The sequence below is a fragment of the Choloepus didactylus genome, chromosome 8 (assembly GCF_015220235.1).
Source record: "Choloepus didactylus isolate mChoDid1 chromosome 8, mChoDid1.pri, whole genome shotgun sequence".
Lineage (NCBI taxonomy): Eukaryota > Metazoa > Chordata > Mammalia > Pilosa > Megalonychidae > Choloepus > Choloepus didactylus.
The window spans coordinates 6,077,922-6,101,183 of record NC_051314.1 but is presented as its reverse complement, the minus strand read 5'-3'; the positions used below and the strand labels follow the sequence as shown (position 1 = coordinate 6,101,183).

The window sequence follows — 23,262 nt, the reverse complement described above, 5'->3', positions numbered from 1 at the left end:
TTGGGTAGGTCGCATCTCCATGGAAACGCTCAAAGAATTACAATATAATCAACACTAAATACCTCTGCCCACACAAAATTACATCAAAGATAAAGGCATTTTGGGGGACATAATACATTCAAACCGGCACAGGGGATACAGGGCTACAGGAACAGTATATGAACATGCTACTGAAGTCAAATTAATATCAAACCAAATATGATTTTTCTATATTTAGGAAATTAAATTTTAACCCCATGGTAACCACAAGGAACATATATGTAAAATGTATTGAGATAGAAATGAGAAGGGACTTAATATGGTATAATAGAAAATATCAAGTAAATGAAAGTAGGCATTAATGGAAGAACAGAGGGACAAAAAAAGCATAAGACTTTCAAAAGGCAGAAATTGGCAGAATAGATGAAAAAGCATGACCCAACTTATATACTGTCTACAAGAGATTCACCTTAAATTCAAAGTCTGTAAGTAGGTTAAAAGTGAAAGGACAGAAAAACTATACCATGTAAGTAGTAACCAAAAGAGAGCTGAGATAGCTATACCAATATTAGACAAGAGACTTTAAGTCAAAAAGTGTTATGAGGGACAAAAATGACCACATTATACTGCTAAAGGTGCAAATTCAATAAGAAAATGTAATTACGAACTTAAATGCACCTAACAGCAAAGGATCAAATATATGATGCAAATACTGTCAGATTGGAAGGGAGAAATAGATGGTCCTACATTAATAGTAGGAGACATCAATACATCATTTTCAATAATGAATAGAACGTCTAGACAGAAGATCAACAAAGAAATAGAAGACTTGGACGATACTCGAAACCAACTTGAGCTAACAGTCATATACAGGACATTTCACCCAATAACAACAGAATATACATTCTTCTCAAGTGCACATGGATCATTCTCCAGGATAGACCATATCTTGGGTCACAAAACAAGTCTCAAATTAAAAAATGTTGAAATGTTGAAATCTTATAATGTATCTTCTCCAACAATGAAATAAGGCTAGAAATCAATAACAGAGGGAGAAATGGAAAATTCACAATCGTGGACATTAAACAATGTATTCTTAAACAAACAATGGGTTAAAGACGAAATCACAAAGGAAATTAGGGAACATCTTGAGGTGAATGAAAAGGAAAGTACAACATAACAAAATTTACGGGATGCAGCTGAGGGAAATCTATAGCTCTACAGGCTTACAATAAAAAAGTAAAAAGACTTTAAATCAGAGACCCACCTGAAAACTGGAAGAACTAGAAAAAGCAAACTAAACCTACAGAGAACAGAAAGGAGATTACAAAGATTATAGTGGAGATAAATAAAATAGAGAATAAAAAATAACAGAATTAACAAAATCAAAATTTGATTATTTGAAAAGACCAATAAAATTGGCAAATCATTAACTACACTGACAAAGGAAAAAAGAGAACACAAATAATAAAAATCAGAAATGAAAAGGGGAAGGTTACTACTGACCCCACTGAAATGAAAAGGACTACAAGAGGATACTATGAACAACTGTATGCCAGAAAATTAGATAAAATGGACAAATTCCTAAATTCACAAATTACCTACACTGACTCAATAAGAAACAGAATATCTCAACAGATCAATAAGAAGTAAAGAGGTTGAATCAGTCATCAAAATCCTCCCAACAAAGAAAAGCCCAGGACCAGAAGGTTTCACTTGAGAATTTTACCATACATTCCAAGAAGAATTAACATCAATCTTGCTGAAACTCCTCCAAAAAATGAAAGAGGAGGGAACACTCTTTAGTTCTTTCTACAAGGCCAAGGTAACCATTATATCAAAGTCAAATAAAGATAATTCCAAGAAAAGAAAATTACAGATCAATATTTCTCATGAATACAGATGCAAAAACCCTCAACAAAATACTAACAGATAGAAACTAACAGCACATTAAGAAACTATACGCCATGATCAAGTGGGATTTATCCCAGGTATGCAAGGGCATTTCAACCTAAAATCAGTTAATGTAATATACCTCATTAACAGACCAAAGGGGAAAAAACACCTGATCACCTCAATTGACACAAAAAAGGCATTTATCAAAATCCAGCACCTCTTCTTGATAAAAACACTTAGAAAACTAGCAATAGAAGGAAACTTCATTAACATGATAAAGAGCATATCTGAAAAACCCACAGCTAACATTCTGCTTAATGGGAAAAGACTGAAAGCTCTTCCTCTAAGGTTAGGAACAAGACAAGGATGTCAACTGTCACCACTGTTGTTCAACATTGTTTTGGAACTCTAGCCAGAGCAATTATGCAAGAAAAAGAAAGACAAGGCATCCAAATTGGAAAGGAAGAAGTAAAACTTTCCCTGTTTGCATATGACATGATCCTATATAAAGAAAAACCTGAAAAATCCATAACAAAGCTCCTAGAGCTAATAAATGAATTCAGCAACATGGTGGGGCACAAGATCAACACCCCCAAATCAGTAATGTTTCTATACACAATTAATGAATTAGAAGAAGAAATCAAGAAAAAAAATCCATTTACAATAGGAATTAAAAGAATCAAATATTGAGGAATAAATCTCACCAAAAATGTAAAGGACTTGTACACAGAAAACAACAAGAAATTGCTGAAGGAAATCAAAGAAGACCTAAATAAATTGAAGGATATTCCGTGTTCATGGATTGGAAGACTAAATATTGTTAAGATGTCAATTCTGCCCTACGTGATTTACAGATTCAACATAATCCCAATCAAAATTCCAACAACCTTCTGTGCAAAAATGGAAAAGTCAATCAAATTTATATGGAAAGGCAAGGGGACCTGAATAGCAAAAGTCAACTTGAAAAGTAAAAAAAAAGTTGAAGGACTTAAATTTCATGACATTAAAACTTATTACAAAGCCATAGCAACCAAAATAGCATGGAACTGGCACAAAGACAGACATATAGGCCAATGGAATGGAAGTGAGAGCTCAGAAATCAACCCTTGCATTTTTAGCCAATTGATTTTTCTCCGAGTTTTATTGAGATATATTCACATACCCTTCAATCATCCACAGTGTACAATCAATTGTTCACAGTACCATCACAGAGTTGTGCATTCATCACCAAAATCAATTTTTGAACATTTTCATTATTTCAAAAAAAAAAAAGAATAAAAATACAAGTAAACAAGAACACCCAAAACATCCCATCCCCCCTATTATTCATTTAACTTTTGTTCCCATTTTTCTACTCATCTGTCCATACACTGGATAAAGGGAGTGAGAGCCACAATGTTTTCATAATCACACAGTCATACCATCTAAGCTACACAGTTATACAATCATCTTCAAGAATCAAGGCTACTGGGTTGCAGTTCAACAGTTTCAGGTATTTCCTACTAGCTATTCCAATACACTAAAAACTAAAAAGTTTATCTGTATAATGCATAAGAATAACCTCCAGAATGACCTCTCAACTCCATTTGAAATCCATCAGCCACTGAAACTTCATTCTGTTTCATTTGTCTTCCCCCTTTTTGTCAAGAAGACTCTCAATCCCATGATGCCAGTCTGGGCTCATTCCCAGGAGTCATGTCCCATGTTGCCAGGGAGATTTACACCCCTGGGAGTCATGACCCGCATAGGCAGGAGGGCAGTGAGTTTACCTGTGAGTTGGCTTAGAGAGAGAGGCCACATCTGAGAACAAAAAAGGTTCTCTGGGGGAGACTCTTAGGCACAATAATAAGTAGGCTTAGCCTCTCCTTTGCAGTATCAAGCTTCATAAGGGCAAGCCACACAATCAAGGGCTTGGCCTTCTAAATTGGTAGTCCTGAATGCTTGTGAGAGTATCAGTAATTCCCCAGCTGGGGATGTTTAACATTTCCGCAGTTTTCCCCAGTCCCTCAAGGCGGATTTGCAAATATATTTTTATTCTCTGCCCCAATTACTATGGGATGTTTTGGGGCTTTCCACTAACCTGTTCAAACCAACCAGATTTCACTCCCTATTCAAAGTTCCATGTAATTATTGTGTTTGAATAAACCAACTGCACAAGTTAAATTATTTAGTGTGCTAAAGAAAATATAGATTTTGCACCAAATAAACATCTCTTCCCTTGGTCTCACATAGAAGTTGAAGTTTTAAAACACAGTCAATACCATCCCTTACCCTTAAGTCTGATTTGCCTTAGTCCTAACCAGATCTGCTTCATTCATATCTCTGACTGAAGTCTGAACACTTTCAGCTTTTTTAACAGCTACTGTATGGAGTAATACTGACATTCATAGCTGCCGAACTCTAGCTCTGAGTCTCATGTGTCACACAGATACCCAAAGCTCCAGGGACTGACTAGGTTATAAACAAATTGCTCAGCATCTCAGAGTTTAGAGATAACCATCACAACTCAGGAATAGATGTGACTGTTGTAAGAGCTTACAATCTAGGGACCTTTACAATAAGCATTCCCCTGATAACCTGTGCTCTCAGATTCAACCCTTAGAGTTTGCACATTATAGTTAGTCCATATTAGTGAGGCATTATGTTTGTCTTTTTATTTCTGGCTTTATTTCACTCAAAATTCTGTTCTTAAGATCCATTCATCTAGTTTCATGCCTCACAACTTCAATCCTTCTTGCAGTTGCTCAATATTCTACTGTATGCATACATCACAGTTCACCATTCTGTTCATAAGTCAATGTACTTTTAGCCACCTCCATCCACTGCAAATCATGAAACTGCAGTCATAAAAAACAGTGTGCAAATGTCCATTTGAATCCTTGCTCACAGTTCTTCCAAGTATATATCCAATAATGAATTTGTAGGAACTTATGGCAACCCCATACTTAGCTTCTTGTGGAACCACCACACTGCCCTCCAAATGGGCTGCACCATTCTATTTTCCCACCAATGGTGAACAGGTACATCCCTCTCTCCAGGTTTTCTCCAGCACTTGTATCCCTCTGTTTATTTCCCCCCTCTGCAATTTTATAGAGACATATTCACATACCATACAATCATCTTATTGAGTTTCCCTTCTATGTGATGGATCACTTTTCTCTTGCTGCTTTCAGAATTCTCTTTGACATTTGACAATCTGATTACTAAGTGTCTTGGACTAGGTCTATTCGAATCTATTTTGTTTGGGGTATGCTGCACTTCTTGGATCTGTAATTTTAAGTTTCATAGGAGATGGGAAATTTTCAGTGATTATTTTCTCCATTATCCTTTCTCCCCCTTTTCCCTTCTCTTCTTCTGGGACATGCACATGTATATTCATGTGCTTCATTCTGTCATTCAATTCCCTGAGACACTGCTCATATTTTTCCATTCTTTTCCCTATCTGTTCTGTTGTGGGTAGGATTTCAGATGTTCTGCCCTCCAGTTCATGAATCCTTTCTTCTGCCTCTTCAAATCTGCTGTTGTACCTCTCCACTGTGTTTTTCACCTCTTTTATTGTGCCTTTTATTCCCATAAGTTCTGCCAATTGTTCTTCCAAACTCTGGAGTTCTTCTTTATGTTCACACAATATCTTCTTTTTTAAATTCAGTTTTATTGAGATATATTCACATACCATACAAACGGCCATGGTGTGCAATCAACTGTTCACAGTACCATCATATAGTTGTACATTCATCACCCCAATCTATTTTTGAACATTTTCCTTATACCAGAAAGAATAAAAATAGGAATAAAAAATAAAAGTAAAAAAGAGCACCCAAATCATCCCCCCCATCCCACCCTATTTTTTCATTGAGTTTTTGTCCACATTTTTCTACTCATCCATCCATACACTGGATACAGGGAGTGTGATCCACAAGGTTTTCACAATCAAACTGTCACCCCATGTAAACCACATAGTTAAAAATCGTTGTAATTTGATTGTTTCACATATTTACTTCTAGCTATTCCAATACACTAAAATCTAAAAAGGGGTATCTATATAGTGCATAAGAATGCCCACCAGAGTGATCTCTCGACTCCATTTGAAATATCTCAGCCACTGAAACTTTATTTTGTTTCACTCCACTTCCCCATGTTGGTCAAGATGTTCTCAATGCAAGGATGCTGGCTCCAGGCTCATCCCCAGGAGACATATCCTGCATTGCCAGGGAGATTTACACCCCTGGGAGTCAGGTCCCACATCGGGGGGAGGGCAGTACATTCACTTGCTGAGTTGGCTTAGCTAGAGAGAGAGCGCCACATCTGGGCAACAAAGAGATACTCTGGGGGAGACTTTTAGGCACAATTATAAGTAGGCTTAGCCTCTCCTCTGCAGTAACAAGCTTCATAAGGGCAAGCCCCAAGATAGAGGGCTCAGGATACCAAAACATCAGTTCTCAATGTTTGTGAGAACATCAGCAACAGCCCAGGTGGGGAAGTCCAACATTTCTGCATTTTCCCCCAGATCCTCAGGGGGCCCCTGTGTATATATTTTTATTCTCTGCCCAAATTACTTTGGGATGTATTGCTGTTTCACACTAACCTGTACAAACCTACCAGATCTCACTTCTTATTCAAAGTTCCATGTAATTATGGTGTTTGAATAAACTGACCGTACAAGTTAACACAGTATCGCCCTTTAACCTTTGGCCTGATTTGCCTTAGTTCTAACCAGATCTACTTCATTCATATCTCTAATTGAAGTCTTGGCTCTTTTTCAGCTTTTAAAAATTTTTAACAGTTGCTGTATGCACAAATACTGACATTTCTATCCCCTGAGCTCTAGCTCCGAGTTTCAGGTGTCACACAGAAATCCAAAGTTCCAGAGACTGAATAGGCTATACAGAAAGGGATCAGCATCTCAGAATTTGGAGATAGCCATTAAAATTCAGGAACAGATGTGACTGCTCTAAGAGCTTACAATCTAAGGACCATTACATTAAGCATTCCCGATACGCTGTGCTCTGAGATTCAATTCTTTTTTTTTTTTTTCTGTTAGTTACAGTCTCTAGTTTATGCTGATTGCATCCCTCCCCCAATGCCTCCCCATTTTTAACACCTTGCAAGGTTGACATTTGCTTGTTCTCCCTCGTAAAAGAACATATTTGTACATTTTATCACAATTGTTGAATACTCTAGATTTCACCAAGTTACACAGTCCCAGTCGTTATCTTTCCTCCTTTCTTGTGGTGTCTCACATGCTCCCCACCTTCCTCTCTCAACCGTATTCATAGTTACCTTTGTTCAGTGTACTTACATTGTTGTGCTACCATCTCCCAAAATTGTGTTCCAAACCATGCACTCCTGTCTTCTATCACCCTGTAGTGCTCCCTTTAGTATTTCCTGCACGGCAGGTGTCTTGCTCACAAAGTCTCTCATTGTCTGTTTGTCAGAAAATATTTTGAGCTCTCCCTCATATTTGAAGGACAGCTTTGCTGGATACAGGATTCTTGGTTGGTGGTTTATCTCTTTCAGTATCTTAAATATATCACACCACTTCCTTCTTGCCTCCATGGTTTCTGCTGAGAGATCCACACATAGTCTTATTAAGCTTCCTTTGTATGTAATGGATTGCTTTTCTCTTGCTGCTTTCAGGATTCTCTTTGTCTTTGACATTTGATAATCTGATTATTAAGTGTCTTGGCATAGGCCTATTCATATCTCTTCTGTTTGGAGTACGCTGCCCTTCTTGGATCTGTAATTTTATGTCTTTCATAAGAGATGGGAAATTTTCATTAATTATTTCCTCTGTTATTGCTTCTGCCCCCTTTCCCTTCTCTTCTCCTTCTTGGACACCAATGATACGTACATTATTGTACTTTGTTTCATCCTTGAGTTCCCGGAGACGTTGCTCATATTTTTTCATTCTTTTCTCCATCTGCTCCTTTGCATGTAGGCTTTCAGGTGTTTTGTTCTCCAGTTCCTGAGTGTTTTCTTCTGCCTCTTGAGATCTGCTGTTGTATGTTTCCATTGTGTCTTTCATCTCTTGTGTTGTGCCTTTCATTTCCATAGATTCTACTAGTTGCTTTTTTGAACTTTTGATTTCTGCCGTATACATGCCCAGTGCTTCCTTTACAGCCTCTATCTCTTTTGCAATATCTTCTCTAAACTTTTTGAATTGATTTAGCATTAGTTGTTTAAATTCCTGTATCTCAGTTGAAGTGTACGTTTGTTCCTTTGACTGGGCCATAACTTTGTTTTTCTTAGTGTAGGCTGTAATTTTCTGTTGTCTAGGCATGGTTTCCTTGGTTATCCAAATCAGGTTTTCCCAGACCAGAACAGACTCAGGTCCCAGAGGGAAGAAATATTCAGTATCTGGTTTCCCTGCGGGTGTGTCTTAGAAAATTGCTCCACCCTTTGATGCCTCGGGTCACTGTGCTTTTCTGCCCAGCAGGTGATGCCTGTTAGCCTATAATTCTTGACTGGTGTGAGGAGGTGTGGCCGTGTTCCCCCAGGCTCTGGGGTCTGGTTCTGAATGGAAAGGGCCCCACCCCTTTCCTCCTAGAGAAGACAGACCCCTCAGGTGGAGGCCATTAGCATTTCAATGGTCTCTCTCTCTGCTTGTGCTGTCTCCACCTTTCCCAGAGTCACAGCCCTGGAAACTGAAAATGACTGGGGCTTTCTCCACTGAGCCAAAAAAGAAAGATAGTCCCCTTCAGACCCAGTCCAAGGCGACCCTCCAGCTCTCCCAGGTCAGTCGTCACCCAAAGCCTCTGTCTGTTTTTTGGGGATGCCTACCTGTAGTGAGCAGTTCACACTCACTACGTAAAACCCCAGTTGGAGCTCAGCTGAGCTGTATTCGCTTGCTGGGAGAGAGCTTCTCTCTGGCACCACGAGGCTTTGCAGCTCGGGCTATGGGGGAGGGGGTCTCATGACTTGGTTCTGCAGGTTTTACTTACAGATTTTATGCTGTGTTCTTGGGCATTCCTCCCAATTCAGGTTGGTGTATGATGAGTGGATGGTCTCGTTTGTCCCCCCACAGTTATTCTGGATTATTTACTAGTTGTTTCTGGTTTTTTGTAGTTGTTCCAGGGGGACTACTTAGCTTCCACTCCTCTCTATGCCGCCATCTTGCCCGATGTGCCGTCGCCGCCGCCACGGCCAGTGACACAGACGGGCCAAGCCCGAGCGAGCTAGACGCAGATACCGGAGCTATGCGGGAAGATGGAGAACCTGCTGCGCTGCAGCCCCTACCGCAGCTCCTTCTGCAGCAAGGAGCACCAACGCCAGGGGTGGAAGAAAGCACAAGCTCGTCCGCCAGGGCAGCGAGGGCCCCGCAGAGCCCCGGGCACCCTCGCCACCGCACGAGTCACCACCATCACCGTCTCAACCCCGCACAGTGGGTGGCCGCGACCTCTGAGATTCAATTCTGAGTTACACATTGTAGTTTAGTCCCTATTGGTGAGGTATTATAATATTTATTTTTTCATTTCTGATGTACTTCACTCAAAATGCTATCTACAGGATCCATTCACCTTGTTGCATGCCTCACAGCTTCACTCCTTCTCGCAGTTGCTCAGTAGTCCAATGTATGCATACACCACAGTTCATCATTCTGTTCACCAATGTACCCTAGACCACCTCCACCTATAGCAAATCATGAATACTACCTCCATAAACACGTGTGCAAACATCCATTCATATCCCTGCTCTCAGACCTTCCAAGTATGTATTGCATAATGGGGTTGCAGGTCCTTATGGCAACCAGATACTTACTTTCTTGTGGAACCACCACACTGTCCTCTGGATAGCCTACTCCATTCTCCCTCCCTACCAGCAGTAAATAGGTACATTCCTCTCTTTATGTTTTCTCCAGCACTTTTATCCTTATTTATATTTTTTCCTATAATTTTAGAGATATATACACATACCATACAGTCATCCACAGTGTGCAATCAATTGTTCACAGTATCATCATATAGTTGGGTATTTATCACCAATGTCTTCTTTATATCCTTCATCTCTTTTGCCGTATCTTCCTTCAACTCATTGATTTGATTTAGCATATTTGTTTGAAGATCTTTCATTAGTTATTTCAGCTCCTGTATCTCATTTGAAGTGTAAGTTTGTTCCCTTTGACTGGGCCATATCTTTGTTTTTCCTAATGTGACACATAATTTTTTGTTGTCTAGGCATCTGGTTTCCTTGGTTACCCCAATCAGATTTTCCCAGACCAGAAAGGCCCAAGTCTCAGCAGGAAGGTATAATCAGTATCAGGTTTCCCTGAAGATGAGACCCAGCAGGTTGTCAGACTTTGTTGTAAGGTCTCTAGACTTTGCGCTTTTCCTATCCTGTCCAGCAAGTAGTGCTTGTCAGCCTGCAGACCCCCACTGGTGTAAAGACGTGCAGTCCCTTTAATTCTCAGTGGACCCTGTCCTGGCCAGAGACTGAGGGTGTTAGAAGCCACACTTAAGTTGTTTCTGCTTCCCACCCCCCACCCCAGGTCCTGGGGTCTGAATTCTCTGAGGGAGGGCAGCCACTGGAGCTGGGTCCCACACCCAGTTTTCTTAGGGAAGATAACACTCTTTAGGGAATTATCTCCTTCATTTGACTTCTTCCTTTGTCTCTCTGACTTTCTTAACTCCACCCTTGCCTGGGGCAGCACTGACAACTGAAAATGCCTAAGGCTTTCTCTAATGAGCTACTTAGAATGAGAGAAAAAAGAAGAAAAAAGAAATCACCTTTTTTTCAGAGCCAGTCCCCAGCTCCCCCATTTTTGCCAATCAAGAGCCAGAGTTAGTACCTGGTTCTATGTGCCCCTTTTCTTGGGATACAGCCCTTTTCCAGTATTCTGAGTTTAGCCGACTCCAAAAGCCTCTGCTTTTATTTATTTATTATTATTTTTTTCATCAGCCCCAACTCCTCTCTGCCAAGTGGAACCTCAGGGTTCCTTTCCGGCTTTCTCCAGGTTTATCTTTGCTCATAGTTTGTATTCAGTAGTCCAAATTTGTTAATTAAAACCATGATTGGAGACTGGTTGAGCTACCTTCCCTTGCTCTCAGCAGAGACTACTCCTTTTGCCCAAAGGGAAGTGTTCCAGCTGAGTCAGTGGGGGAGAGGCGCCAGCCTCTGCTGTTTAGGGACTTTACTTACAGTTCTACGCTATGGTCTCAGCCCTTCCACCCATTCTAGACTGGTGTATGATGTGTGTCCCGTCACAGATGTCCCCCCATACAGTTGTTCCAGACTATCTACTAGTTGTTCCTGGCTATTTACTAGTTGCTCTAGAGGACTAACTAAATTCCACACCTCCTTACACTGCCATCTTGCCCCACCCTCTCCAACTGATTTTTGACAAGGGGCAAACACCACTCAACTGGGAAAAAATAGTCTCTTCAACAAATAGTGCCGTGAAAACTGGCTCTCGAAAAGAATGAAGGTGAAACCCTACCTCACCCCATATACAAAAATCAACTCAAAATGGATCAGAGAACTCAATATAAGAGCTAGAACTATCAAATTCCTAGAAGAAAATATAGAGAAGCATCTTAATGACCTTGTGTTAGGCAATAGTTTCTTAGACTTTACATCTAAAGCACACAGAACAAAAGAAAAAATAGGTAAATTAGACTTTGTCAAAATTTAAAACTTTTGTGCTTCAAAGGACCTTATCATGAAAATAAAATGACAACCTACACAATGGGGGAAAATATTTGTAAACCACATATCCAATAAGGGTTTAATATCCAGAATATATAAAGAAACCCTTCAACTTAACAACAAAAAGACAAATGACAAACTACACACTAAAATGAGCAAAAGAAGACATACAAGTGGCTGAAAAACACATGAAAAGATGCTCAACATCATTAACCATTAGGGAAATGCAAATAGAAACCACAATGAGCTACCTCTTCACACCCACTAGAATGGCTACGATTTAAAAAACAAAAAATAACAAATGTATGTGGAGAAATAATAACCCTCATTCTCTATAACAGGAATGTAAAATGGTGCAGCTGCTGTAGAAGACAGTTTGGCAGTTTCTCAGAAAGTTAAGTATAGAATACCATACAACCTGGCAATCCCACTCCTAGGTATATAACTAAAAGAACTGAAAGCAGGGACTCAAACAGATATTTGCACACCAATGTTCATAATGTCAGTATTTATAATTGCCAAAAAAATGGAAGCAACCATGTGTCCTTCAATCATAATTGGATAAACAAAATGTGGTATTATACACTCAATGGAATATTATTCAGCCATAAAGAGGAATGAAGTTCTGATACATGCGACAACATGGATGAACCTGAAGACACCATGTTGAGTGAAATAAGCCAGAATCAAAAGTACAAATATTGTAAGATCTACTGATACGAAACAATTCGAATAAGGAAACTCATAGAGTCAGAATCTAGAACACAGATTACCAGGGGACAGAGAGGAGGTAGAGAATGGGGAGTTAAGGCTTAAAATGTACAGAGTTTCTGTTTGGGACTATGGAAAAGTTTTGGTAATGGATGGTGGTGATGGTGGCATAACATGGTGAACCTAATTAATGGCCTGAAATATATTTGAACATGGTTAAAAGGGAGAAATTTTAGGTTGTATATATGTTACTAGAATAAAAGCTTTTTAAAAAAAAAATCCATTGAACTGTATAACACAGTAAACCCTAAGTTAAACCATGGACTAGGGTTAACAGTACAAGCATAAAGATGTGCTTTCAACAATTTTAACAATGTATCACACCAATACAAGGTGTTAATAATAGGGTGGTATAAGGGAATCCTGTATTTTAAGCATGATTCTTCTGTAAACCCACAACTTCTCTAATTTAAAAAAAGAGCAACAGATGATAAAATTAAGAAGAAATTATTTTCAACTCTTTTAAAAGGAAGGCCAGGGAAGGCTTTGTGGTGTGGGTAGCTATAGAATTTAATAGCAAAGATGAATAGGTTATTCCAAAAAGAAATTCACATGCACAAAGAAAAAAGTCTACAATGTGTATTTGCAGAAATCAGTGTCTAATTTTATGTGACACAAATTAAATAAGTGTTTTAAAAGTAATTCCTGCTATGTTACAACCTTTTTTCTCTCCTCACACAAAATACAAAATGTCTTCTCTTCTAGTCATATGATTATCATACATTGCAGTTTCCATATTTGCTTGCATTTTCATCTGCCAAATCATAAATAGACTAAAACTAATCATAAATAGACTAAAACAAGACACTGGACAGTGTACGGGCTAAGATTTGTTCTGGAGACAGATAACTTGGAATCAAATCCCAGTTCCTCTACTTACTAGCTGTGTGACTTTAGTCATGTTAACCTGACCATCTTGAGCCTCGATTCTCTCATCTGGAGAATTCATTAGTTCATTCAACAAATATTTAGTGATCATCAACTCTGGACAAAGAACTATCCTAGGCACTTAAGACGCATCAATGACCCTAACAGATAAACAACCCTGCTCTTACAGAGTTTACATTCTAAAGGGTGAAGGTACAGAGAATAAATTTAACAAATAAGTAAATTAAACTGTATATTAAGAGAAAATAGAGCTAGAATAAAGGAATCAGAAATACAGTGGGGACTACAACTTTAAATAGGGTAGTCAGGGTAGGCCTCACTGAGAAATCCACATTTGATCAAACATGTGGAGGAAGCTGAGGAAGTTAAATTTAAAGAGAAAAAACCAGGATGAGAATATCTACCTGATAAGGTTGTTGTGAGGATTAACTAAATGAGGTTGACAGCAGTACTTGGTACTTGGTGAATACAAATAAACCCTAGATTGTAATGCTGCTACTATTGTTGTTATTATTGATCTTATGCAGGAAAAATGTCATCAGACACTTTTTAGAGACAATATTTAGTTTTGAAATACTAATCTCATTTGTATAACAGGGCAACTATCTACTCTTATAAGTATTTCTGTGAGACTTAAAAGAGCTAATGAAAGGAAAGAGCCTAGCAAGGTAATAAATAAATGCCTTTTCCCCTAAATTCCAAATACACATTTATAAATCATACGTATACTTAAATCAGAACCACTTCTTCATTGTAGCTCTCACTAGAAATAGTGGCCACATTTTCAGGAAGGTCCACAGAAGCCTACCTATTTAACTCCATAATATACAATGAATTGTAATTACTGCTGAAAGTGTAAATAATAATAATAATAATAATAATAATAATGATAATTCTAAAGCCCAATTCTCAGTGTGTAGAAAAAGTCAGGAGGCACAAAAGAGTAAGACAAGACACATGGTGTATCATCATGCTCACTTTCCTCTTATCTAATCTGCCCATCACTATGAAGTAGGTAAACCTTTCTTCATTGTACAAAGGAAGAAATTAAGACCCAGAGGAATTAAATAATTTAGTAATTTACCAAGATTACACAGGTAAGTGATAGAGCAAGACTGCCTGGAGTCAAGTTTGCCTCACTTTAAGGTGTAACACCAGATGACCCGCTAAAATGCTGTCTTGATGCTCACGACTCATGTAGACAGATTATTAAGCTACTCTTGAGCTAAGTCCTTAATGTTTCCAAATGAGTTTACATTAATCTCTATTATGGTACTTATTTGCTTTTTTCACTTCCCCTAACTCTCTTGGACTAAAATGCATGTAAGGACAGAATCTGTCCAGTGCCTAGTAATATACAGATGTACAACAAATGCTTACTGAATTCATGAATGAAGGCACAGTGTCTACTCTTATCTTAGACCATAAAAGAGCACCTAAATAATGCTATGCATCACAATAGGTAATCCAGAAATTTCTGATTAGTTGCTTATGTCTGACGCAAATCCATTAATACACTGAACAGCTAACATAAAAAGGGAATAAAATTTCAGTGAAAATGATTTTAAATCACTACTGCATAAATTGAGGTACCTGAACTTCTCCATGCCTCCTCTTTTCAAATGTCAGTCTTTCTTCATCAGCCTTCTGCTCCCACTGCAGTTTTTCCAGTTGTTGGGTCATTATAGCCACTTTCTTTCTTACTTGTTCCTTAAGTTCCTTATAATGATCCAGCTATATAAACAGCATTTAAACATTGCTAATTGCTAACTCACTTGAGGAAGCAGGATAGGAAATTTTTTGCATGATATCCTCTACTGGCAGTTAATTAATCTTAACAAAAGTACGTTCTATTTCGATTAGTTCATAATTGGCCATCTTCCCCAGGTAAAGTAATGTGGATATAAGATGAATGTCTTCTTATTTAAAACTGTTTAGACAGATCAACAAAGTATTCAAAACAAACTCTAAAAAAGGTCTCTGTCAGAAATTCTTGAAAGTGAAAAAGAGGCTGATACTCATTAATAGTCTAAAATCAAGAGTCCTGAGAAAATTATTTTTTTCAATTTATGTAGTCACAATTACTTTAGTGTATATATATATATATATATATATATATATATATATATATATATGGTGACGCAAGATTATCATAAAATAACAAAAGAGATAAATGATAAAGTCTGGTTGAGAGAATTGTTTGAAAACGCTGAGTCACCTATTTTGGATATCTACTTTGATTCATTATAATTAAATCTTATAGAGTAAATTGGATATTAATTCATCATTTAACATTTTACATCACTTTAAGTAATCGATTTCCCTCCTGTCAATTAACTGATTATGTATTTGACAAAGAGTTTTCACAACATTCATGAGAGAAGTTATCTTAAAAATAATAACTGAAAAAATATATGAAAAATATAATTTAATTAATTGCCTAACTTTTATTACAAGAGGACACCATGTAATCTTGCTGAAGTATTTTTTAGGACTTTAACTCATAAATGTTGTGCCATCTCATCTTATAAAGGGAAAAAAAGCTTCTTGTCCAGTCTAAAATTAGATTCTGTGTACAAGCTGAAAAATTTAAATCCCTCTAATTCACATTCTAAGGATAATCTCTTAAAATATCAGAAATGGAGGTCATCTGATTTTTTTTCTAATTAAAGAAACTCAAACAATAAAAATTAAAGATTTTCCAAATATTGATTTTTTCACCTGACTTGCTTCCAGTTCAATATCTCTCCCTTTACGTAAGATTTCCTCCTCAACCTGCTTTTCAAAACTTTTCCATGCACCATCTAAATCAACCAGTTCCATTTCCAGGGCTCTTATATCATCTTCCTGTTTAGAACACTGTTTCTCATTATCCTTTATTGATTTCTTAGCCACATCTAATTTCTTGAGGTGGTGAGAAGTATTTTCTTTGGCTTTAATGTACTGAGGTTTCTTCTGATTTAAAAGTGCTTCAAGAGATCTGAAAAGAAAAAAAAGGCATATTTTTACTTTAAAGGAATTTATATTTTATAGCATATAAAGGAAAGAATTTATTTTGATCAAATCACACACTTAAAAAATTGACTTTCAGAGATAGTAAACAGATCAGTGGTTTCCAAAGGCTGGGTGGTGGTGAAGCATAGGTGAATTTTTTCAAGTGGTGAAGCTACTCTGTATGACACTGTAATGGAAGATACAAGACACTATGCATTTGTCAAAACCCACAGAACTTTATAGCACAAAGAGTGAACCTTAATGTATGCAAATTAAGAAAAAATCATTTAAGAGGTCAAGGGATCCCAGGATGGAATGCTGTGACAAAAGAATCTATCTGTATTACTAACATATGAAACCACAACACTGAATGGAGTTGGGAGGAAAGGTACTGACCCAAGTAACTTTGAAATGAGTAGAGTCTATAAAACTAAAGCCAAAAGGAATTGTACATAAGCACAGTACACTGATTGACAAAGTTAACAATTCTGAAAGACTATTCATGTTATATTATAACAGTTAAGTAAATGGAGGCAGATGGCAGAAACCAGTTTTCTATTGTTGGAGTAGGAGGTCATAGTTAAGCATGAGGCGGCTAGAATGATCCATGTGGTAATGGATTAGAGACATAAGTATATTCATATCACGTATGAACTCAAAGAAATATTTATAGACATGTGTACTATACATGGGTTAGTATACCCATCATAGTTTTTCCTTGCTCTGTTGGCTGAGAGGGCCTAAAAGAAAGGACACCCCAAGAGCAACGAGCACAACTATAACCCAAATCTGTTACTAACTACTTTCTCCAATAAAAGGAGCTAAGACTCCTTGGAGAAATGGCTTCTAGACCTGGGGCAGGGTGATAAAAACTGAGATTGGCTGATTCTAGGACTGGCTCAAACAAGGTAAGCCCGGAACATTTGTAGTGCCAGAAAATAAGGAAGTACTAATGTACTGGTTTGTATATATTATGTTCCCCAGAAAAGCCAAGTTCTTTGATGCAATCTTGTGGGGGCAGACATATTAGCAGGGATTAAGTTGGAATGTTTAGATTAGGTTGTTTCCATGGAAATGCACCCCATCCAACTGTGAATGATGACTCTGATTGGATAGTTTCCATGGAGGTGTGGCCCTGCCCATTCAGCATGGGCCTTGATGAGTTTACTGGAGCACTATATAAGATCAGACCCAAGAAGCGAACTGGCTACAGCAAAGAGGGACACTTTGAAGAATGCACAGGAGCTGAGAGAGGAATCGCAGTTTACAGAGACATTTTGGAGACAGCCTTTGAAAGCAGACTTCTGCTCCAGAGAAGCTAAGAGAGGACAAACACCCTAAGAGCAACTGTGAGTGTCATTTTGGAGAGAAGCTGAAGCCTAGAGAGGAACATCCTGGGAGAAAGCCATTTTGAAACCAGAACTCCAGAGGAGACACCAGCCATGTGCCTTTCCAGCTAACAGAGGTTTTCCAGACACCACTGGCCATCCTCCAGTGAAGGTACCCGATTGCTTATGTGTTAACCTTGGACACTTTATGGCCTTAAGACTGTAACTGTGTATCCAAATAACCCCCCTTTTATAAAAGCCAATCCATTTCTGGTGTTTTGCATTCTGGCAGCATTAGCAAACTAGAACTGAAAAAAAAAAAAAAATCACAATATTGGGGGTATGTTAAAGGGACACAGAAGCCAATTCAAAGAACTCCCAATGGTCAAAGCTGGAATAATATGAGCAACAAAATGAGTAAGTGGTATTGAATTATAAACTAAAATATAAAATAAATATCAAGTCCATATGGATATAAATAAATAACTGAATAAATAAATGGGAAGAAGAGACAAATCACCCACACAGAATTCCAAATAATTTATGTAGCTGCTTTGCCCCGAAGGTGAGGCATAACTACCCCTCCCACACACACACCTTAAGCATGGGCTGTATAAAGTAACTTCCTTCCAAAGAGTACAGTATGGAAAGGGGGGAAAACAACCATACAGTGGGGAAATATGACAAACACTACCTCAGCCAGGCAATCAAAGTCAACAGCAACAGTGGTAAGTCATGCTGATATTATGATATATATATCATATAACATATATATGTTGAGATCCCTGATATAATATGATAAAAATGGCACTTTACCTCTATTGTCTTCTTCTCCAAACCCAATCTAATAATCAGAAAAATACAAAACAAATCCCAATTGAAGAACAAAATACCTGACCAGTACTCCTCAAACTGTCAAGATCATCAAAAACGGGGAAAGTCTGAGAAATTATCACAGCCAAGAGGAGCCTGAGGAGGTATGATACTAAATGTGACATGGTATCCTGGATCAGAAGAAGAACATTAGGTAAAACTAAGATAATCTGAATAAAATAAGTACTTTAAAAAATAATGTTATCAATATGAGTTCCTTAATTGTGACAAATGTACCTTACCTATTTAAGATGTCAATAATAGGGGAAATTAGGTGTGGGGCATATGGGAATTCTCAGTACCATTTCTACAATTTTTCTTAAATCTAAAATTATTCTAAAATAAAAAGTTTATTTAAAAGAATCCACTTTCAAAGTGTCACATTTTTACTTTATCAATCTACATAAAACCTAACTGTTAATACCTATTTTTAAAAACTCACTTCAGGTTTTTCAATGTTCTGGGGTTAACTGCAGGTCAGATATTCCCTTATGTGTCCAGAGTTTCCTGACTTTTGGACACAACATCTCTGGTGTCAGCCCAAGGCCCATGCTGCTCAGACCTCAGTGGGTTGGTTGTGGAGGTTCAGCTGCTGCACAGTGGAGCCTTCTCAGTCCTTCTTCCCAAAAAGGGGTTTGGAGGTTTTGGAGTGGGAGGGGGCTTGGTGCAGAAGAGGAGGAGATGGAAGAGGTAGGGGACAAGGAGCTGAATACCAAGGAGATTCTACTCACTGGCCCCAGAATGGCAGTCCATCTCAGAGCACCCCTTAACCCCATTCTGTACCTTCTCCCACAATGGTCTCACCCATGGACTCTTCCCACAATAACAGCCCCTCCGCTCTCCTTCCATATCCTGAATCTGGGGATTCTTTGTTTTGCCATGGAGTCTCTTCAAACCTAGACAGAGATTGTTACTTGCAACAGGATTTTACCACCCACCCAACTCCCTCCTCCACTGGCCAAACCCCTCCTTTGTGGTTCTGGGGATTCCAAAGCACAGAGCTCTCCAAAAGAAATTAAAGTGCAAACCACACAGGGGCTGAGCGTCACCCTGCAAGTATGATTCCAGCTGTCCCAGGTCATTCCAGGTTGAGATTTTGGAGATGTCAAACTTGTCCAAATGAAAATCTTTCTTTGATTTTGACCAAGGATCTTCTCGGTCCAGGGCATTCTCTCATGAGTTAAATTGTGTTATGAAATCATCACCCAGGTATTAAATCCTCATTTTAAAGTAAAATATCCTTAACAACAGGAAAGCAGGCTACAAGTGGCAAATTTCATGAAATATTTAAAATTGGGGCAGAGCCCAGAAAAATCCAGGTATTAGAAGCTGCTCAGGCCAATGGCTAAGTCCCTCCACCAACACTGTCCACAGAGGTGTTTGCGGCTCCCTGCTCTGGCCCCTCGTAGCCTCCCAAGCACTGGATCCTCAGATTTCTCTCTGCAGATTTTCTCCTTGCTTCTCCCTGACTCAAGTGCCTCTGCACTGGCACTTGCGTGGTCTTCTTTTGTACTTTTGCTTTTCTTTCTTTTTTCTTTCCGTTTTTTAGCTGTATTTAAATAATGCAATATTGAAACATTCTGTCAAATGATGAGACTGCCTCATAATTTCCACAACAATATACCCAAAGCTGAACCTACTGCTTACTTAAGTAAGGGAGAACTATACTGATGATGCACAGTCTCGCTGAGCAGAGCAGATTCCTCTTCTTATGCACAAATTCTGAGTTAGGAGTTCAGAGACTTGTAGGCTTTAAAAAGAAAAGTGAGTTGGTATTAGCTGTCAATTGGCTGGCACTCAAAAGCTGCTCACTGGAGTGAACTGATTTTGACTGGCTGATACTCACAGCCTAATCCCACAACCTGTGAATATGCTACATTATCTAGCCAAAGGGACTTTGCAGATGTGATTAAGTTAAAAACATTGAGATGGGAAAATTATCCTGGATTATGTCAGTTGGCCCAACATAATCACAAAGGTTCTTAAAGTGAAAGAGGGAGAAAGGAGGGTCAGTGTCGGACTGATGCAATGTGGGAAAGCCTAGACCGGTTATGGCTGACATTGAAGATGGGAGGGGATATGAGCCAAGGAATATGTGTGGCCTGTAAAACCTGGAAAAGGCAAAGAAACAGATTCTCTCCAAGAGCCTTCTGAACAGAATGCAGCCCTGCCAGGACATTGGTTTTAGCCCAGAGAGACTCATTTTGGGCTCTGATCTCCAGAAACGTAAGATAATAAATACGAATTGTTTGAAGCCACTAAATTTGAGGTAATTTGTTACAGATTAGGAAACTTTACAGTAGCCATTGATAGATTAAGATGCTTTAAAACCCATTCTGATGGCTCTTTGTTAACATGGCTTCAGAACAATTAATCTTTTACTAGGAATGTGAACTTAAAAAATTCTCAATTCTCATTGTAAATAATTTAAATGACACTGGAATATATGTATGTATGTATTTCAGCCCATCCTCATTTTGCTTCCTCAGCCACCCTTAATAGACTGCTAAGCACCCTTGTAGAATATTTATTGTGCCCTGGTTCATATGTGAATTTTCAAGTAATTCTGTCCAACACCATTTTGTTCAGGACGTAAGGTCTCCCAGTACCAGCTGTCCCCAAACAAGGAGTCTAAGTCCCTACATCCTACTTAGGGCATTATAAATGAGTAGAACAATTCAAGGCTGGAGTGTGCACAGATGTATGTTAGAGGCAGGGTTTGGAAGCTTCACCCTAGCATTCATAATTATCTCCACAAGGCTGGGGGCAGAGTACTGGGTCTAAGAGGGTCCTTTGTCATATTTAGGCCACCTAGTGAAATAGTTAGCAAAAGATGTAAAAGCCTGTACACTGAAGACTTCAAAATATTGTTGAAAATAATTAAAGAAGATCAAAATAAATAGTTATACCATGTCCATGAGTCAGAAGACTCAATATTGTTAACATGTTAATTCTCCCCAAATTGATCTATAGATTCATTACAATCCCCATGAAATTCCATCATGGTTTAATCATGAAGACTGACAAGTTGATTCCAAAATTTCTTTGGAATGCAAAGGACTTGTAATATCCAAAACAACTCTGAAATCGAACAAAGTTGGAGGGCTAATACTACCTGATTTCAAGAATTACTATAAAGCTACAATAATTAAAACAGCATGATGTTAGAATAAACAGTTCAGTGTTATCAAATTGAGTCAAGAAACAGACATACATGGGTAACTGATTTTTGATAAAGGTCCAAAAACAATGCAGTGGGAAAAGGACAGCCTTTTCAATAAATGGTGCTGGAACAACTGGACATACACATGGAAAAAACATGAACAGGACCTAAACCTCACACCAAACATAAAAATTAATAAATCATAGATCTAAACATTAAACCTGAAACCATAAAACTTCTTTGCAGAAACCCTTTTTCACCCCGGGTTAAATATTTTTTTTTTAATGTTCATTTTATTGAGATATATTCACATACCACGCAGTCACACAAAACAAATCGCACATTCGATTGTTCACAGTACCGTTACATAGCTGTACATTCATCACCTAAATCAATCCCCAACACCCTCACCACCACACACACAAAAATAACAAGAATAACAAGTAAACTGAAAAAGAGCAACCAAAGCAAAAAGAACACTGGGCGCCTTTGTCCGCTTGTTTGTTTGTTTCCTTCCCCCATTTTTCCACTCATCCATCCACAAACTAGACAAAGGGGAGTGCGGTCCCCATGGCTCTCCCAATCCCACTGTCACCCCTCATAAGCTACACTCCCATACAACCGTCTTCAAGATTCATGGGTTCTGGGCTGCAGTTTGATAGTTTCATGTATCCACTGCCAGCTACCCCAATTCATTAGAACCTAAAAAGGGTTGTCTGTATTGTGCGTAAGAGTGCCCACCAGAGTGACCTCTCAGCTCCTTTTGGAATCTCTCTGCCACTAGAGCTTATTTCATTTCCTTTCACATCCCCCTTTTGGTCAAGTAGATGTTCTCCATCCCATGATGCTGGGTCTACATTTCTCCTCAGGAGTCATATTCCATGTTGCCAGGGAGATTCACTCCCCTGGGTGTCTGATCCCATATAGGGGGGAGGGCAGTGATTTCACCTGCCAAGTTGGCTTAGCTAGAGAGAGAGGGCCACATCTGAGCAACAAAGGCATTCGGGAGGAGGCTCTTAGGCACAATTATAGGGAGGCCTAGCCTCTCTTTTGCAGCAACAGTCTTCCCACAGGGAAGTCCTGTGATAGGGGTAAGCAAAGATTTTAAAATATGACTTTAAAAGCACAACTCATAAAAGAATAAATTTATAAACTAGCTCTCATTAAAATTAAAAATTTTGCTCCTCAAAAGATGCTTCCAGGAGAATGCCAAGACAAGGTAGATATGGGGAGAGGGGGTGGGGGGTGGGAAGGGAGGCAGGATCTTTGCAAAGTACATATCTAATAAAGGCCATACTTGTATCTAGAATAGACCTGCGTTGAGAACAGACTATCAGAGTTCAACAAAAAGAAAACAATCTGATTTTAAAACAACAACAACAAAAAATCCAAAAAAACCTCACTTCAATTCTTTTTCTGTTTGTTGGAGTTGTCTAGTTAGCATTCCATGTTTCTTCTTTTTAGCTTTAACTATGTTTTCATGACGAGAAAGAGACTCTTTCGTGACACTCAAATCCCTATTCACATGCTCAAGCTCAGTCTTCAAAAAATGAATTTTTTTCTCATTATGATATAGTTGGAAAAGCTGCAGTTGTATCTTTTTCATTTTCAGTTCTTCAAGGAGACTCTGGTAACGTTCTGCCTACAAAACAGTACAATTCAGTGATAGTTAAAAGGGAGAATATTTAAATTGACTTTAAACTCAATTATTGTACTAAACAATATTCT

At 38.4% G+C, this 23,262-nt stretch overlaps 1 protein-coding gene across 2 annotated transcripts in view; it reads right to left on the bottom strand.

Annotated features, from left to right (window-relative positions):
• Window positions 1–23,262, bottom strand: part of SMC1B (structural maintenance of chromosomes 1B) — a 134,888-nt gene that overhangs the window by 80,034 nt on the left and 31,592 nt on the right. For both annotated transcript variants that reach the window (XM_037846362.1, XM_037846363.1), the window contains exons 5-7: window positions 22,938–23,176; window positions 15,898–16,156; window positions 14,770–14,910 (exon numbers count right to left, since the gene is read on the bottom strand). In XM_037846362.1, coding sequence (XP_037702290.1) covers window positions 14,770–14,910; window positions 15,898–16,156; window positions 22,938–23,176 — 639 coding nt within the window. The remainder of the gene's footprint in view (window positions 1–14,769; window positions 14,911–15,897; window positions 16,157–22,937; window positions 23,177–23,262) is intronic.